Source organism: Neocloeon triangulifer, unplaced genomic scaffold, assembly GCF_031216515.1.
Source record: "Neocloeon triangulifer isolate White Clay Creek 2 clone unplaced genomic scaffold, ASM3121651v1 ptg000001l, whole genome shotgun sequence".
NCBI lineage: Eukaryota > Metazoa > Arthropoda > Insecta > Ephemeroptera > Baetidae > Neocloeon > Neocloeon triangulifer.
In genome coordinates this window covers 10,054,205-10,073,497 of record NW_026775544.1, presented here as the reverse complement: position 1 = coordinate 10,073,497, position 19,293 = coordinate 10,054,205, and the positions used below count along the sequence as shown (strand labels likewise).

The 19,293-nt window shown below is 34.7% G+C and overlaps 2 protein-coding genes across 8 annotated transcripts; one reads left to right on the top strand and one right to left on the bottom strand.

Moving 5' to 3' along the window:
- Positions 1-597: 597 nt before the first annotated feature.
- LOC132202988 (ras-related and estrogen-regulated growth inhibitor) lies at positions 598-7,642 on the bottom strand. 3 transcript variants are annotated; one of them, XM_059630426.1, is made up of 7 exons: positions 7,521-7,642; positions 6,783-6,949; positions 5,760-5,896; positions 5,079-5,237; positions 2,290-2,433; positions 1,817-1,955; positions 598-939 (listed from the first exon to the last, which is right to left on the bottom strand). In XM_059630426.1, the coding sequence occupies exons 2-7, from the start codon at positions 6,871-6,873 to the stop codon at positions 620-622; spliced, it is 990 nt and encodes a 329-aa protein (XP_059486409.1). In that variant the 5' UTR covers positions 6,874-6,949; positions 7,521-7,642; the 3' UTR covers positions 598-619. The 3 variants fall into 3 exon arrangements, with proteins under 3 accessions (XP_059486409.1, XP_059486495.1, XP_059486581.1); XM_059630512.1 differs by having other exon boundaries at positions 598-899; positions 7,521-7,641; XM_059630598.1 differs by lacking the exon at positions 5,079-5,237.
- Positions 7,643-14,208: 6,566 nt separating this feature from the next.
- On the top strand, positions 14,209-19,075 carry LOC132196164 (uncharacterized). 5 transcript variants are annotated; one of them, XM_059618645.1, is made up of 5 exons: positions 14,209-14,569; positions 15,493-15,644; positions 15,699-17,717; positions 17,906-18,392; positions 18,807-19,075. In XM_059618645.1, exons 3-5 carry the CDS (start codon positions 17,703-17,705, stop codon positions 18,989-18,991), a joined length of 687 nt encoding a protein of 228 aa, XP_059474628.1. In that variant the 5' UTR covers positions 14,209-14,569; positions 15,493-15,644; positions 15,699-17,702; the 3' UTR covers positions 18,992-19,075. The 5 variants fall into 5 exon arrangements, with proteins under 5 accessions (XP_059474628.1, XP_059474635.1, XP_059474615.1 ...); XM_059618652.1 differs by having other exon boundaries at positions 15,498-17,717; XM_059618632.1 differs by having other exon boundaries at positions 15,493-17,717.
- The last annotated feature ends 218 nt before the right edge of the window (positions 19,076-19,293 follow it).

Here is a 19,293-nt window from a genome sequence, read left to right as displayed (position 1 = left end):
ATTTTATGGGCTTTCACAATGCTAATTTTTTTACAAAATTTAATTTTTTTTACTTAAAAAGCTGAACAGTATAGACAGTAGTTGATAAAAACTATACATAAATATAAGGAACTGAAAATTTATATTTTTTTTAATTAATTGTGCTTTCAAATTTAAAATCTTTGACTTCCCATTGAAGAACAAAACAGAAAGGAAACAATCATTAAATTTGAATCATGTTATACACAATCAAAAATATTTCAGTTATGAATCTCAAATAATGGAAATAAAATAAATGATTTTATTTGCCTTAATTCTTAATTACATTTTCCTCTATATTACCTTTTTTAACTCTTAAAAATAATTTTTGAGCCACTGCTTGATATTTTTCTAGTCCAAACAATAAGAATAATAAATAAAATACACAATTAAAACTTCTTCAAACTCTATTTTAATATACTCCTCACATATCATTTAAAGCATTTAAGCATTCAGTCTAATTAAAAAAAAAATAAACAAGGAAATGGGAAATAGCTTTTATCTGTATTTAAGATTTAATTAATATATTGCAAAAGAAAATATCTATAATTTATGACGAGAATAAACATGAGTGAAATGTCAAGTGCTGCCAGGTTTTATTTTAGTATTTTTCGGACGGTTTTTTGAAGAAGAAAAACTTTTGAAAGGTGCGTCTGGTGGCGCGTCTTGGCGTGTCTTGTTGCCGATGCTGCTCGAGTGCAAGCAAATGCGTTTTTAATTGTCGATGGGCGAGCCGCGCATCGAAATGCTCATGCGTCGCTCGAGCAAGGGCGCCCCTGAGGGACTTGGAGGGGCCTGTTGGCGCCAGCGAGGTCTCGAGTGGAGGGTGCCGTCGGTGCTGGCCCGGTCTCGGAACGGCGCCTCCTCCCACCGCCGCCCTCCTGTCAATCCCGCAACAAATGCAAGCAATTAGTCCTGAACCTTTACAACACACAACACGCAAAGAAAACTTATGAGCCTTTTCGGATATATAAATCGATCCTCATTTGTTAGTAATCAACGTGCACCTGCTCAAGGGTTAGAAATTAATTCTAAGCTTTTCATCACTAAATTTATCTCAAATGATTTAGGGATTTACATTTAATTCATATCAATTTTGAACGTATTTGTTATAGATGATAAAAATATTTGCCTTAGATTAATTTTAACAAATTACAACACTATTGCCAGTATTGAAGTAGATACGGTAAAAATTAAAAATGAATTTTCAGACTAGTATAAATAAATATTTGCCGCAAATAGCTTTTTTTCAGACCTTTGACCTTTTAAATGTAAAATTCTAAAGGTATTATTTTGAGAGAAAAAATCGTTTTTTTTCTGATTCGATCAATTGAGTTCTAAGACAAAATTAATCATCATTAAATTTTTGTTCCAAAATTGATTATGGCACCGATTTTCAAGTAATACGGCTAGAATAGTTAAAAAAAAATGTAAACTGAATAAAAGTCTCAAATAATGTATTCTCAAATATCTAATTGGATGAAAGAAAAGTCTTTTAAGTCAGAATAAATTAATCCTTTTTCCTTTTTTTTCATTAGTAAAATGACTTGAAATTTGAATCAATGTTACTACACAATTGACTGAATTTATTTTGTCGCAGATTAAAAAAAACCAATTGAATTTACTTTTACGGCAACAAAATTGATCAAAATAATTTTACTTTTTCAATTTGCACCAATATTTTTTTTTTAAATGCACTCACTGGAAATGCAAATGTATAAAAAAAAACGAAAAAAATCGTATATAATTTAAAAGTGTATCAGTAAAATTAAGATTTTTTTGTATTTGAGGTGCGGACCTATTTCTTGTTGAGACGGAATGTTGGGACTTGGGGAGCTGCTGGACTGCGAGGGCACCTCGCTGGTCGACCTTTTGAGGCGTGGACACTTGGCCAGCGACCGCCACCTGCGCACAACGTCTCGGAAAACGTCCCACACCTGAAAAAGAAACACATACGGCTGAGATGAATTACTTTCCAAAGTGTTCAGGCGCCCAACGCGTGTAAATATCTGCCCGCATGGTGCGCGCGCGTTGGGGAAGAAAAATTTATGCCCTGTCTTGTTTTCTGTTTGTTGCTCCAGAACGGTGAACGATTCTGATATAAATATATACAACGAGCAGGGAGTGCCACCGCGTGTAAAAAAATAGCAAAAACTTTTTTTCCATACCATCAAGATGTGCAACGTTCGTGGTTTGTTTGAATTTGGGACAAAATTTAAACGGAAATAAATCAGTTTGTTTATACGATTTAGTATAATTACGAAATCCTACCTCTTCAATGTTTTCGCGCACTGAGATCTCGTGGAAGGAAACGCAGCCAATGTCTGCAAAACGTTTCTGGCCATCTTCAAAAGAGACCATCCTGTCTGCAATTTGATCCGTCTTGTTCCCCACAAGCAAAACGGGCGGCTCTGTCTGCAAATGTTGAAAATGGCATTTTTTAAATAAAATTGCGATTTCATTTTATTGCAAAAGAATTTTGGTTCCATTAAAAATTCGGCCTAAACTATATATAAAAAAATTCATCCTATAAGACCATAAGAGTGTTTTTTTTTCTACCTAAAAATTGGTGAGATGCAAAATTACTTGGATTGAAAGTGATTTTTTCATCATTTTATTCATCATTGTTGTCAGCTTTTAAATTTTGATTAATATCTCACGTCTTAATTCAATTCCCAAATATATGCTTTCAATAGAAACTTTACTTTTCCGCCTTAGATTAAAAACTTTAACCAACCTACCCAATGCATTTATCTGACCTAAGAGCATATAATAATCATTAACTAACCACATTTAAGGACTAATTTTCCTTGAGATTAGGCAGAAAAATTGAATTTTACCAGATAAGGCAAATGCGTTTGCTCCTCCACAAGGAAAAACTTGACCACACATGGGGTTTTTGTTTGCCTTTAATCTATTCAAACAACTCGACATTAATGCAGAAACCAAGCTCGGAAGCTAAACAAATAGCCGTTGTGTGATATGAATTTAAACACGCATCTTTTTCCACCCAAAAAAGCTGGAGAGCGCGTGTTGGTGATTAGGGCCATAACTCATCGGCAGACAATGCAAACAGACGCTTCTCTCAGCATCAGCCGCGGAGAGAGAGTTTTAAGAAGTGGCTTTTACGCGCGCTGCACAGTAGCCACGTTTGCCGATGTAAAATAAATCGTAAATCTGCCCGCCACTTGCCGACGAGCGAGTGAGCGAGAAAAGAAGCGTTACTCACTATATTCCTCGGCGTTTAATTAACCCAACATGATCCAACTCTCGGTATTATGTTATGTATGCCGCGCGTTTTATTTGCCACTCGCACGCACGCACCCGCAGAGCACTTTGCTAAAAATAAAAATCAAACAACGCGCACGTCTGACCTCTTTTGGAAAAGTGGCGCCTCAAGAGTGTTACAAAATTAAATACTGTTGATGATTTAAATAAAAATCTAATTTATTATCAGATTTTCACAATAATTTAAATATGAGTAGTGCGTAGAACATTAAGAATACTTTATCAGACCAAAAAAAATTATGCCAAATTTATTTCTTTGACCTCTAAAATTGTAATAACTATAATTAGGAAAATGTAGGAACCAACATTTATTTACATTGTATTTCTAATTTTTTGGTGCTTACACGTTGTTAAGGTCTGGCAAAACTTTGGAATTTTGGATTTCAGAAAAGTCAAAATTTTAAATATTTATTCTTGCAATGCGACAGTTTAAACTGCATAATCTTATATTGGAAGTAAATTTCTGTTTATTTTTTTAAAAGTATATATATTTAATTTCATGTTTTTGTAATAAAAAAGTGGAATATGCACAGTTTCTATAATATTTTCAGCTTCGACTAATTTGGCCACGCCCAATCGATTGGAAATACTCCTATTATCCTAAATAGTAGAGGACCAAAGTTAACAAAAATATAATTTTATAAAATTAAATAAAAATTTTAATTTTTTTATTATTTTGAACTAAAACTTGTAAAATCCATTGTTGCAGCATTGTTGAATTATTTTCTTTTCATCCTAGACTAATTTTGCCACTCCTAAGCATAATTGGTGTTGGTCTCATTATGTTATATAGGAAAACGTAACAAATTTAACCAAAATAATGGTTTTATAATTATACATAAATATGAAACTTGCAAAAGTTGTGTTTTTTTCATTTGATCCTTACTGGATCGAATGGTGAGATGCTCAAATATGAAGAAGTTTTACTTTGATTGTGTGAGATTTTCTAAAATCATGGTATATTTTTTTCTGAAATGTATAGGAGCAAATATTTTATGCTATAAATTGGCTGGTTTTTTAATTTTTTTCTTAATTCGTATCAATTTTCGAATATTTTGTGTCACACCGAGCATAATAATTATAGGACACCGAATTTGTCACAAAATTAGCCGTAAAGATGCATGATGGTTAGAAAATTAATATATTAAAAAAATACCATAAATTTAATAGAAGTTTAAATACATGTATTGTGGAAAGCTGATAACTATTATAACTGCGTTTCTAGAAATCATGGATTTTGTATTTTTGTGAATTTTTAATTATTAATATTTTTTTCATTTTTTAAATTAAAACACTGGAAAAATACCTTGAATGCAAGTGCCAGTAGAGAAAAATGTTCAAATTTTATTAAACTGCACAAAACATTGAGTTTGAAAAATAAATCATGATTTTACTTTTTGTTTATGACTTTAATAAATGGTGCATATTTTTTGTAGAATGCTCTTGTAATGAAATGCTCTTTTGAGTGTTCAAGTGAACCAAATATATATTTGCGCTCGGAGCTATATTACAAAAAGTGCGTCTGCAAAAGCGGCGGCAGCGTGAAATGAAATAAAAGCGACGCGGAAAAAAGCGGCTGCGCTGCTGCTCGGTTTTCTTTTTCTTTCCTCTGGCTGCGGAACCCGTTTCGCCATCAACCAACGTGCACTTGGTTCGCCGCCGCGGGTGTTGTGTGTACGTATGTGATATTATTATTATATCGTTACACATGCAAGCAAGAGATGCAAACAAGAGAGGAGCTGCTGGAATAAGAAAAAGCTGCAGAAACTGACCCTGGCCGACGAGGAGAGTCGCCGCCTTCTTTTGTTGTAGTTGATGAGGAACTTGAGGCGTGAACACTCGTCAAAGGAGCACTTATCTGTCACGGAGTACATTAGAATAAACACATCCGCCCACCTGATGTTTGCTTCCAAGCCGGGACACTCCATTTCCTTTGGGAAACACATAAAAAAAAAATCGTCTCTCTTAAAGACTCTCGCATTCCATTTGAAAAAAAGAAAACTATAATGAACATGGTTCACTTCCTCTCATTCCAATGTGAATTATTTAAAATTTAAAAAATAAATAAGCGCAAATAATTTTACATTTAATTTTTTGTAAACTTTGATATATATGTGAAGTAAGCAATTGAACCGAAATTATCCCATACTCCCAAAAACTCCAATTTTTAAGAAAGCCATGAAAAAAGTTTTATAGTATTGAAATTATTGAAATTCCAATTGATTTTTGAACATTTTCCTAAAGTTGAATTAATCTTCAATTGAATTTAGTTTTTATATATAGGTTGGAACTGTTGGAAGCATAAGAGGAAATTTAAATTATTTAATAGTTTTTTTTTTCAATTTTTAAATATTTCAGCAGAGAAAATTTTTGTTTTTAATAATACTTAAAATAATTATTATAAAATTTTCAAAACGTAAATTAAGCTATATTTTTTGGCGTTTGAGACTCACATGTGGCTGACCGGCGGTGTCTAGAATTTCCAAGGGGATCACCTCGTTGTCAACGGTGGGGTTGAAAGTGTACATTTTCTCAAGGGTAGGGTCGTACTCGCCGATGAATCGCCTCGTTATAAATCGCACCACCAAAGCTGTGCGCGGAAACAGGAATGATTACAACATTATTTTTTGATTTCTTATTTGATAAAGTTAATCCGCACGTCGCGGAAGAATGGCATGGCTGGGAAAATCAAAACAGCAAAAAAGTAGTTCCGGATGAAAAAAGTTCATTCTTTACATTTTATTGTGCAAAATGAAAACGGGATAACAAAGTTGTCGCGGTGCATCACACAACGCGTGGAGACGTGAATTATCATAACAAGTTGCTTAACCAAACTTATAAGCTGATTTGGAACTGCTAATTTGAATGTCAAGAAATTGAATCGGTCCAATGAAAAAGGATATTTTAAAAATCGAATATCCCAAACTATAGTTTTGTGCAAGTCAAATCAATAATTTGAAATTAGGTCTTTCATTTTGCTATAAAATTTGAATTTTTAGATGTTTCCTAAATGAGTAAGGCGACTTTTCTATGCATTAATAATATAAATTAATAGGATGAAATATTTTGAATTTTAATGGTCGAAATACATTTTGATGTGATGATTTCCAAATCTCTCAAACATATTTATATCTTTTGCTTTCGCATTTTTCACCGTCGCAACGCGAGAGCAACATATTATAATTATGCGCTGCTTCTGTGAAATTTATTTAAGGTGTCAGCTGAGAAGAACATTAGAGTGAAGTTTGAGAGAGAGCCGCGTGTCTTTTTTTCTATCTTTTGCTGCTCTAAAATTAAACAAGCATGAATGAGGCGGACCGTCGCTGGGTCGCCTAATAAAACAAGATCAGTGCCAACTCTCTTGTTTTAGCATCAGACTCATCAGCGAGATCGTTTCAATTCCGCCAGTTAGCAACAAACCAAAAGACAAAGAAGGTGCCAATTAGTCAAATGAATTGAATTTGAATAAAACTCGCCTGATTTTCCGACGCCCCCTTGGCCGAGCACCATGATCCTGAGGGGCTTGGCTGCGCGCAACCTGGCGAAGGGCGACTTGGCCGCCGTCATGGCGCGGCGGATCAGGCCAGCAGCAGCGGTGGCCGTCTGCTGATGGCCCTCCCAGCATCACATATCTGCACACGTCCTGAAAAATAATACCAGTGTTTGAACATTTGCGAGATTTCAAACAAACGTTCCATGCTCAATCTTTCTTTCTTTTCTTTGCTTGTCTTTGGATAGAGGTCGACGGCGCCACCGATCCATTGAGTGGATGGTGCTCTTTTAATGGATTTAATGACCATGCAGTAAATGGCAAAACGCGAAATAAACTTTTGAGTATTTTAATTTCTATACTCCAAGTTTAAACAATGAAACTAATTCTTATGGAAGTTTTCTCAATATTAAATGTTGGATAGTTAAATATTCCAATTTTATATTCAAATTCACATTCAAAATATTTCATTTTTTCTTTTAAATTTGGAATTTTTAGGCAGCAAAAAATAATACATTAAAATTTATCATAATAAAAAAATCCCCCATAAGTTTTTCAAGTATTATTATAATTTTTTGCTCCTAGTTTGTATACTCATTAGAGACCGAAAACAATCAAAGCGTGTCAGAAAGGCAGTGATCCGAGAACGACTTGCTCGATAAGTTCCGAACGAATTTGGCGAACGTGTGTTTTGAAAACAATATGCAAATGAGCAGTTAGTTACCCATTGTTGTTGGCAGACTGGTGCGCTGGGGAGTTGTTTTGCCTGTGCCAGCGGCCGCTGCCCGCTCCGACGGTGGTGCCGCTGCTCTCACCAGCCATTCGATCTGCAACACACATTAATTAGCGCGGACGCCACGTGGAGACCTCGCACACTTTTCCCCATGTGAGTCGCCAATTCATTGTACTGCAGTGGCATTTAATATTATATTATTTTGCAACCCGAGCAGAAATATATAAAATTAATAACGCATTTTGCAAAGGAGGACGTGAGACGCCTCTCGAGTTTTGCGGCTGGGTTGCGAGAAAAAAAGATACGGAGAAAAATCAGCACAAACGTTTCTGCTTTCATAGGATTACAAACACAAGGGTTTCGTTACCTCCTATTATAAAAAATAAAAAATTATATATGAACATAAGATGCATTTCCTGGACATGAAATATCAAGTAAAAGTGTTCACCGAAAAGATTTATTTAAAGTTAAAACCAGTTAAAACTAAAATTATAATACAAAACCAACCTAGAGGCAGGTCTTAAGGAATTTTAAATTTTTTGATAAAAAAAACATTCTAAAAGGAAATTCAATAAACATATTTTTTCTGATTTTAAATTGTTTGAAAATAGTTAATTGCTAAATTAACTTTTTTACTTGAACAATAAATCCACACAAAAATTCAGATAACAGCTCAATATACAAGATTTCGAATTCAATCAAAAATAGAATGACTAAATTTTGGCGCAAATTTAAATTTTTAGCTGGCAAATTTTTTTATTAATTATTAAAATTATCTATCTAAAATTTGTATTCGATTAAATAATCCTTATTTCATCTTTATTTATTTATGATTTTATTCTGTGTTTAACTTTAAAGTATATTTCGGACATTTTTACTGTAAATATTAGTGTGATTGTGAAGTTCGAGTCCATGATTTTTTTTCAATTATATCCACAGTGAATCTGCAAACGTCGATTCCGTTTAGAATCCATCAATCAATTCATGCACGTGCACTTCATTGGAACTATTTTTGGCAACTTAGCTGGTATAAACAAGTCAGAGGTCACCTCAGAGCTTTTTGATAATGGAGTTTATCATTTCATTGGTCATAAAAAAAAATATGCGCAGTTAATTAAGTGCCTGCTGGGAATTTCTTCTAATAATGATGTCACTCTGATCGAATGTTTAATTAACACCAAAGGAGATTTTGATTTTTTTTTCTCGTTTCGACCTCTGCCGATGGTTGGAATAAATTTGCATTAAAAACGTCTCGTTGAGCTAGAGAGGAAAATTTAAATCTCTCTCTGTTTGTTGGAGATGAATAAATATAAGAGGTGTCTCCTTATCCGGCAGAAAAGGCAACATTGAATAAATTTCGGGATTGAATCATGCTGGTGACTTTGTCGTCTACGGAGGGAGCGAGAAGGAGATGTCAAATTCATTATTGCAATAAGTTTGAATGGCAAATGAGAGTGGGTGCGCGTGTACGTACACATCAATTTCCATTTCAAAGCGAGCTGCTGTGGCCCTGACGCTAGTCAACTCAATTGCCAGCCAGCATATGTTTGCCATTCTATATTTACATCAACAGCGGTGACAATTGAATTTGCAAAACTTTTAAATTGTCAAGCATATCTAGGAAAATTAAATTTTGATTAAAACAAATTTATGCGATGCGATTGAAATTTTACTTGTTTCTTTGCCAAGCTTATTTTTGAATGCAACTAATGAACGGTCCTGCGGTTTTAAGAGTCATTAACTTTGAATGTGATATATATCAAAGTAATTAATGTGTTGACTTCCACTAGTTGTTAAATTTATATTTTCAGTTGCAACTTTTTATGGGCTATTGTTAATTTTTGTCTTAATCGAAAAAACTTACTTTTTTTTTTATTAACATACATTTCCATATGAATTGCTCAAATTTTCATTTTCTTTTCATGTTTTTTCGGCCCGCAAGAAGTAAGAAAGAAGCAACATCTTGCAAACACATTTTGAGCAACCAGCAGTTTTTTCATTTTATAATCGAGGGGTGAGATTAAGCCACTCAGCAATTTTGTATCAGGTGGCAAGGATATTGGGTGTCAAGTTTCTATGCCGTGTTACAATTTCGCTCTGCACTGTCGAGATGCTGGTTGCGGCTACTGGGGAAAATTTGTGAATAAATTATTCTGCTGGAGGGGACATCGCAATATGGTTATGCAGCTATAGGCAAACGACGCGCGTGAGAATTGTAAGAGCCAAATTTTAAACAAAACAAAAAATATGAGGTAATTATAATTAATTTATTTCTTTGTTTATAAATTATAATTTTGTTTTAATAATTTATATTTATTGCTTATTTAATAGTTATAACTTGTATTTGTGTAATTTATTCATTTTAAATAGTATTCAATAAATTTTTTTAAGTCTTTATTATCCACAATTTTTTTTAATTATAATAAAAATTTACCTTTTTTAAAATATAAACACTATGCTGACTTACATTATTAATAAAAATTAATTTAACTCTCTTATTTGCTTGGGTTGAGTTAGTAATTATTATTATATAATTGTGGTTATATGAAAGAACATTTTGATATACATATAACACTAGAAAATATATTATTTATACATGAAATTTGGCAATGAATCCACAAAATTATGGGAATAAAGTTAGTATGTATGCTGTAGAAATAATACTTAATAATTTCAAAAGTCATCTCCTCCATTGTTTCCCATCAGAACAAAACTTTGATCTTCACCCCTGACTTGTGCAAAACGAGCAGCTGCAAATTGCTGCCCCGCACTTGTCAAAAGTCGTGTCGCCATTGTTTCGCTGCAAAGGCGGCGATTCGCGACCTCGATGATCGGCTTTCCGTGAGAAAATACCAAATTCGGTCTGCCTGCCTGGCGTGTCGAGACGAAATTTGCCGTGCGATCAGTTTTGTTTTTCACGAATTCGCGGATCCGCGTGTGCCAGTGGCGCATCCCGCGAATAACGCAGAAACGTGACGCAATTAAAAGCTATTAAGTGCAATTAGCACATTAATTATATTTTTTCAGTTCCTCGCACGTTTCGGGGGCGTCAAAACTATATTGCAAGCAAAATTATAATTGCATTCTACTTTTAAGAGTAAATCACGCGATGTGCTAGAGAAGTAAAATAATTTTTATTGTTAAAAATATAGGATTAGGTATTTGTACAGCCGTTTTAATCCCAACCTGTGCGGGCAAATTTTCCACGCTGCGTAGCGCAACAAAATACACGCAATTATGTTTTTTCGTCAGCCTCTTTTTAGGTTGCAATGCCACCAGCTGGGACGATAATTGGATAACTATTCCTAATTGTGATTTGAGAGCCAATGTGTTTCCAAGAAAGTTTTAGTGTTGGAAAAGAGTTTTTTTTATAAAGGGAGACCAGAATTCCTCTAATGTACAAAATAAGGACGTAAGTTGAATGAATCTGAAAATGAAATTAAAATATAAGATCACGAGTTTTTCAATTTACGCTCCTTTTAAAATTTAACCTAACTGAAATCTATATAAATACTTTTAAATATGTCAAAAATATGCATAGGAGTAAATTAATGAAATAAGAACTACGTGTGACTTTCAATGACAAAAATACTAATTTTGTTTTATATGTGCCAAAAGCGATAAAAAAAATGATGCTTTAATCATGATTAGATTTTTTTATATAGAGGAGGACGTCTAGTCAACCTATTTTTCTCATCCAGTTAACTTTAATTCCACGCAGAAAAGAGTAAATTTTGCGCTTTTTTTTAAGACATATTTTTTGTTTTTGCAGGAGAGGTCACCTGATATGTGTGGCCAGCAAGTGTGGAAAACACTGAAAGCTCGCACGAAAACGGACGGCAGGAGATGCGAGAACATTATTATTGTGTAATTTGTGATTTTATCACGGCGACCTACCAGAAGCGATCGCAGTCTAGGAGAGGATCGAGGCTGTTATTTAATCTTCAAGCACCTGTTGCGCTTCCAAAAGACGGATGCTGCGGCGAGTCTGTTATAAGAGTTGGCGGCGGCACATGGGGGTTGATAAGGAGCTCCTGCGAGATGAGGGTTGTATTTATCACTTGGGGGTGAGTCCGACCACGCAGGGTGCATCAAGCGCTTGCGTATTCTGGTTAACAAGTGGCGTAATATGTGTATTGCGTGGCCCAGGGATTAACAAGATTTTGGCACTTTTTTAGAAAAAGGTCAAAAACATGCTGGCGAATTTTTAAATTTTGGCCAATTGACACAAATGAAAACTTTCTCGGATCAGAATTTTGTGAGGATCATGAAAATAAGGGCACAAAATGAAGAAGGAAATAATTGAATTCTAAAATTCTTTGTGTCTTTGAATATCATTGTGACGTTGAAACTAAAATATCCGTAATTTTAACTGTTTAAGAATTACTATTTTAACCAAACAATGTCTTTCAAAGCCAGAAAAGCCTCCTTTCTTCGAGAAATAATTTAGCTTTAGATAATTTTGCTCAGCATATCTATATTTGATAAATATTTATCATGCATATAAATAAGGTTATATCAATAAAAGTAAAAAATTATTAAAAATGTATTCGTTGCCTCTAACAATTAAAAAAGTTTTTTTTAAACATTTATATGTAATTTCATTTGCAGTGGAAAATGTTTTTTTCACTTTTTTCTTATTTTGAGCAAGTGATCTGGACGACCATAAATTATGGGCGGTTGACAAAGCTGCTGCTGAAAAGAGAGATGAACTCGCCCCGCACACAAACACACTCGCTTCCCTGATAAGATAAGGGGAGAAGCGCGCTAAACGCTCATGGCTCTTGCATGTCAGTCGCACAGTCAGCGGTACATTTTATACACTCGTCTCCGTTTCCAAAGCGAGAAACGCTCGCTCAAAGCAGCGTGGAGTGAAAAAAAAAAAAAAAAAAAACAGCGCTCGCTGATTAAACAGACGCGACTTTTGGGATTTTTTGTTTAAACAGGCCATGAAAAGAGACCACATAATGACGCCAGATCATAGCCCAATATTTATCAAAGATATAGAGGGGCTGCCGAAAATATATTTAAAAAAAGGAAAATACATTTTTGACGCTGCGTCTACAATAATATTATGGTAGCCGCGTGGCATTGAACTTGCTGCTGGTTTCGCCAATCGTGCAGAAAGCAAAGTGCTCCCTGGCTTTTCCATTTTTTTTTGCAGCCGAGCACGCTGTGGCTTAATTGATGTAAACGCCGCAATTATGATGCCAACCAACTCGGCTGATTGACCGTAACGCAAAAAAGCAGCAGTCACGCTTTTCAAATTGCAGAGAGCAGAGAGCTTTTCCCTCTCAAGTTATGCTTGGACAAAGTTTTTCTCTCTTTCGGTGCGAATTACAATTTCAATAGATTATTTTCTCAGAAGAGGTTGGAGTGGAAAAGAGGATTATTTTGTACATTTCCCCAAGGCAATAAAGTTTTACAAAGCGAGCGGCGACCTCTGCTTTTTCCCTTTTATTTCGCCACTCTCATTTCTGATACCCTGAGCGCGAAATTCCACCCCCTAAGCAAGGAAAATCAGCCCTGAGCACTAAAGGACGCCAAACAGCTCAGACGATTCCTTTGTTCTGCGTCGCTCACTTGAAAATCGTAAAACGTGTTTCGAGCAGGTTTCTTCTTCCTTTCAAAGAAGTTGTAAATTTTGGCGTCTGCGGTGGCGGCGGCGGCCGACTTTTATTGATCTGTTGAGATTTTGGCGGGATGAGGAGTTTGGTGATGTGCTGAGAGGTGTCCTTTTTTATATTTTTGCTTGGCGACATGGAGGAATTTTACGGAAATAATCTTTTCTTGTTCAAGGATGTAGACTCTAGACTTGAATGTCTGCGATTTAAAATAAAAGAAGTACAAAATAATCCAGTGAAACAACAAATGCAATTCTCTTAAAACACATTGAGGAAAGTCAAAACTTAATTAAAAATGTTTTTAAATGCGCATATAACCGGAGAGTTTGATTGAATTACGAATTGCAACATGCAACTGCAATTAAATTAGTGACAAATAAACATTAATATAAGTTATAAAATATAATTCAATCTAAAATGGTAAATAAAATAGCAAATTAAATTATTGTTTGTTTATGATAATTAAATTAATACAAAATAAAGTGAATATTTCAATTAAATATAAATTTTACAAAAAAAAAATAAAAATGAAGGTGGAAAAAATTATGGTTATTCTGCTATTACATTATAAGTAATTTTAACCATTTTTTTTAAATGTGATAAATTGCCCTTTTACCTGCTATCATTTCTTATCTTTTTGAAATATTTGTATATATATTTGAACATTTTTAATTGGTTAAAAAAGGTGTTTTCTGTTTCCATAATTTTCATCACAATTTTAAAACAAATAGGACAATGAAAATTTTAAACCAGGTGCAATAAAGAGGATCGCCCAGTTTCAATTTCTCATGAAATCCACGATTCAAATAGGACAATGGTTTAAAAATTTTACCGCAGATTTTTAAAATTATCCACAAGTTTTAAAAATGCAATATTTTGCTAAAATTTTGACACTTACAAGTACGTTTCTATATTTGCGGCGTTTGAAAACATTCAAAGAAGAGCATTGACAGCATATTTTGTTGACGTTCATCGTGAGTCACTTTTTGTGGACGCTGCTGTCTGCCGTGCTGATTAGATACAGAGAGCACAGCATCTCTCGGATATAGAGAAAAAATCTGGTACGGAGCCTCAGTCAGAATGAAAATATGACCGGAGCACTGGTGTACCGAGAGCAGATTGGCAAGTGGCGCAACACGGCGCTAGTAAAGCTTTCAGCTCGTCCAAGGACGCCGCCTTGCGTCCCGGACAGCTCAGAGAACTGCACGAGGGAGTTCGCAATTTGCAGAAATCGCGGGCTGGGCCGTTTATCAAAGAGGTGTTGCAATCAAAGGTCCTGCCTGTTCTCGGCAGGAAAGTTCTGGAGAAAGTCGACGAACATCCAGACGGGGCCGTCGAGGAGCTGCAGAAGCAGTGGAGCCACTTTTACGTCCGCACACTCTGTCCATAGAAGGCCATTTTCGTCCACGAGCAAAAGTAAATAATTGTTAGTAATCAAGGTTTAATTATACTGCAATTATATCTGCTCCCAAAACAAGGTCATGTTCCAAAGGTTTTTTTCTGAGAAGTTAAACTTTTAATTTTTCAAATATTTTCTATATCAATGAATCAATTTAAAAACTTAATTTCATTGTTAAAATAACTATTTATAAGAAGATTGTTTTGTTGTTATAATTTTTTTTTTTACCTTTGATATAATATTTATCAACTTGTAAAAATCTTGTAGGCTTTCTTTCTTGACTTGTTTTCCGCCCGATTAGAATCATTTAAAGGCGCGACATCCAATCTGCTAGGCATGAAATAAAATCTCCCGTCGGCATGTGATCGGAATTTTATCAACAGACAACATCTGGTGTTCCCCAACAGCCTGATAGCCAAACTGTTGTGTTATTTTGGCACTAAAATTCAAATTAGGTCCGTAATAATAAGATCGCTCTCGGCTGAACAAAAAAAAACCGTGACTTTTTTTAAATATTTGACTGCTTGTCTTCTTTTCTTACAAAGATCGTTTTATTTATTTTATTTCATCTGAGTAGAAGCGAGAGCGATATTCAGTCAAGTCAGGCCCGATCTGCTCTTCAAGGGTCATTATATTTAACAATCTTTGATCCCGTCAGTTCAAGGGCAGCTTGCAAACTTTTTCTGTACGCATCAAAAAGGCACATTAAAAAGCTGTCATTTTATTGCCCCAAAACATTCCCCTCCTAAAAGAGGAGTTAATTATTTTTATAAATATGGAATTTCCTCTGTATAACACTTTTATTGGTATAATCTTTTTTCTGAATTCACGCAGATCATTATAGGGTGTTGATGCTTTGATTAAACCATTAAAACGGCCACGAAGCCATGCAAAAGCAGCAAAATAAAACTCTTGATGTCTATAAACGCGTTATTTCCAGCACAGCCAAAACGGCAGCAGTCAATCAAGCACATGGTCCTCGCCTGCTTTCGTGAGCACGCAGTTCAGCCCCACGAACACAATCTCACGGAATACCTGAGGGCAGTCAGAAAAGTGCCACCTACTCTGCATCAAATGTTCCTTGTCCTGCAGGTAAAACGGTGGGAAGGTAATTATTTTTGTATACAGTAATTTAGTTCGTTTCAGGTCATATTGGCACTGAATTGCTGCAGGGGAAAGGGTCGAATAAATTTATTAGGGAGAGTTTTTATATTTACTAAAATATATTAATTTTTTTATATAGTTATACTTTTTCAATTGACATTAAGTGAAAGTCAAGAATAACATAATTATAAAATTTGGGGAATTAATTTTCAATATAATTGGTGCATGTAATTACCATGTTTTTGTTAATTTTTTTCAATTTAAATACTGAATCAAATTAATTTAATGGTTGAATCTCCTAATTAATTGAGGTTTTAACACTAATAAAATTTCCTATAATGAGTAAATTCATTCATTTTTAATACCGAAACTAAAAATGAAAAATATTATTTCTTTTCAATTTTCATTTTTTTGTTCTATGAACAAAGATCAAAATGCGTTTTGAGACGCTGACTGCTCTCCACATCAGACCCTCTTGGGGGTTGCGGGGTTTGTGCGAGAAAACCCCGTAATTACGTCTAACGAGATCATGAAGCTGCCTTGCGCAAGTATTCCCTGCGCTTGGAATATAAAATTCATTTTTCCCTCCGAAGCTTCCACAGATACACGCAGGTTGCTGCACCGGCCCCTGAGCGTCGCCTCAGGGTATCACGCCAGTACCCCGAGTGAATTATTCTCACTGTCTGCGGACAGGCTCCGCTGCAAGCATCGCATGATGTTGCTCTAACTCACGTTAGGTGCATTGTTCCTCTCCTGGCGTGTGTAAAAATTAATTTATACGGCCGAGAGAGTGAATACGGAGGGACATACATACCTATAATTGCGGGAAAATATTTCGACGTGTGCGTTAAGACGTGTGAATTTTACCATAAAAAACCAACCTTGCCCCAATGCTCTACGTGAGGGTTGTAAAAAATAAAGGGATGGTATTTTAAAAATTTGATCATTTTTAACTTTTCATTTTTTTTAGCGTATCGGGATGCAAACAATCTTTAAACTTATAGGTTAATTTATGAACATTTTAACAATTTTGTTACTTTTTAAAAATGAGCTCATTTACAATTAGATACAATCTAATTAATTGCAAAATAAATCAGCATATATAAAATTTTAAAGTAAATATATATTTTATTTATAATTTATACAACTTTTACGTGTGATTTATAAAATTTCAATTGTATTTGTTTTTTAAATTTAAATTTTATGTTTTTACTATTCATAATTGAAATTAAATAAAGTTTAATGTAATTGAATGTTGTTACAAATTTATATTAAAAATAGATTATAAACTCTGCTTTATTGTTATTAAAACAAAAGTGAAAGAACAATTTCTCTGCATCATGTCAACCACCTCATTCTGTTTGCCTGTTAATCAGTTATTGAAATGATGTTATACAAGTTAAATTAACCACAATTAAGCTCCATAAAAGCTATAATTTCTTTATACTTATTTACTTAATTTGAAAAATTGCCTTTCATTATTACAAGTCAGATTCACAAAACCAATTTTCGTTTGCTCATAATTCGCAATCTGCCTCTTATAGAGCATAATAATTGCGCACATCGTGATTTATGAACATTGCATGCCGTGTCGTTTAATATTCAATTGTTGTGTAAAACAATTTTCATGATAAGTGGAGGTAAAAAGATTTAGTGTCTGCGTGCACTCGCTCTGCATTCCCTTTAAAGATATGGAGGATTAGAAAGGAAGGAAATAAAATTTTACATAAATCGATCCCAACGAGAGTGATTTTGGGTTTAATATATAAAAATTATGAGTTAATCCCTGCCTGATTCACCATGCAAATCCTACTTAACGTTTATATTACATAAAAGTGCGATATAGTCTCTTTTGATAAGCGAGAAGGAAAACTTTCTTTCCAGACAAGTACGTTTCGCGCTCAATTGCTCCTCCACGTGAGCGGCGAATATTATTAATTTGTAGCGGAAGGATGTGAGAGCAGAGATGTACGGATCTGCTATAAAAGCTCAGGCACCTAACCAAGGCAGTCACACAATCAATCTAACCGACCGACGGCGATCACCATGAAAATCCTCTCGGTAAGTATATTTTTAGAGCTTTTTGCGTTTCCAAGGGATTGAAATATCAAGTGGGCAGGGCAGTGGTGTCTTTTCCGCTCTCCAAGTTAGTAATCGGATATCCAAACCAAGTTTGTAGCTCTCAGGGGATATAAGGGCTAGGGATTTTTACTTAATTGGACGCCCTTTAAATTTAACCCTTTCCTCAGTGCACCGCTCTCGTTCTTTGCGCCGCGATGGTCGCGTCTCAAGGGAGCTTTGGAGGATTTGGAGGTGGCTCTGGAGGCGGCTCAGGTGGATTCGGAGGTGGTGCTGGAGGCCTCGGAGGAGCTGGTAATGGGGGTGGATCGGGAGGCCAAGGAGGAGCCGCAGGATTTGGAGGAAACTCCGGAGGCGGCTTCGGAAGTAACGGAGGTGGCTTTGGAGGCAACGGAGGCGACTCTGGCGGATTTGGAGGTGGCTTTGGAGGAAACGGAGGCAATTCTGGAGGCAACGGGGGTGGTTTTGGAAGTAACGGGGGCGGCTTTGGGGGAAACGGAGGCAATTCTGGAGGATTCGGAAGCAGCTCTGGAGGCTTTGACGGAGGATTTGGCGGCGAGGGACTTGACGGAGGCGACTTTGGAGGCGGTTCCTTTGGAGGCAGTGACTTTGGCGAACAAGGAAACGATGAAGGCGGAAATGGAGATAGTCATCACGGTAATTAATTAATTTTCATTTATTTATTGGAACGATGTGGTACATGTGCAAGAAAAACTTAAAAAATGAAAGAATTTGATGCCAAATTTTTAGCTTTCATTAATGAAAGTAATTATTATTAATTCTTTATAATGACTCCAAAAATAAATTTTCGTTTCAATACTTGAATTAAAAGTCTAAATGACATTGCAATTTCAAAAGCTGTTTTTATCACGCGCAGTTTGACTAAAAACAGACAATACTTAACTAAAACTTCACTTGCTATACAATAAAAAATTAATGAACTACAAGAACAAAACAATTAAACAATGCACACTAAAAAAATAAAAAGCAAATAACATTTTAAGACTATTATTAGAAAAAAAATCTTTAATTCTATTTTTGCGATAATTTCATTCATCTCCATGTCCACAGGTCACCTGCTGAAGGGATTTGCTTACAGCACTATTAATGTGCACAGACCTAAGACTCATTCCATCCCACTATACAAGTATGTCAAACATCACTATCATCATCATGACGATGACCACCATGACGACCACCACGAAAATCACCACCACGGACATCACGGCTTTGGAGGCAACCAGGGATTTTTTTAAATAAATGATTGACTGATTTGTTAATTGTATAGGTTCCTATTTGCGTTTTGTTGTATAACAACATAAAATAAAATGCTATTGAAAAAATAATAACAATTTATTATTTTAAAATGATAAAATAAAATAATTAATGCAATAAATAGTTATAAATATACATCTATTTATATTACTTAAATACAATATTATTGAATTTAAAATGTAATATGAAATAGTTAATTAATACATTAAAATTTTAAAAATATTTCTCATTTAAAAAATTTTATATATGCATAAAAATTAGTAATTTTTTAAATTTTTATGTA

What these genes read in the sequence shown, in the direction of transcription:
- LOC132202988 (XM_059630426.1), bottom strand. Translation starts at nt 6,873, where the DNA reads ATGACGGCGGCCAAGTCGCCCTTCGCCAGGTTGCGCGCAGCCAAGCCC. An exon ending in ACACCGCCGGTCAGCCACAT is followed by an intron (nt 5,238 to 5,759) that starts GTGAGTCTCAAA and finishes TGTTTCCCAAAG; the next exon opens with GAAATGGAGTGTCCCGGCTT. An exon ending in GACTCTCCTCGTCGGCCAGG is followed by an intron (nt 2,434 to 5,078) that starts GTCAGTTTCTGC and finishes CAACATTTGCAG; the next exon opens with ACAGAGCCGCCCGTTTTGCT.
- LOC132196164 (XM_059618652.1), top strand. An exon ending in AAATGGAGATAGTCATCACG is followed by an intron (nt 18,393 to 18,806) that starts GTAATTAATTAA and finishes CCATGTCCACAG; the next exon opens with GTCACCTGCTGAAGGGATTT.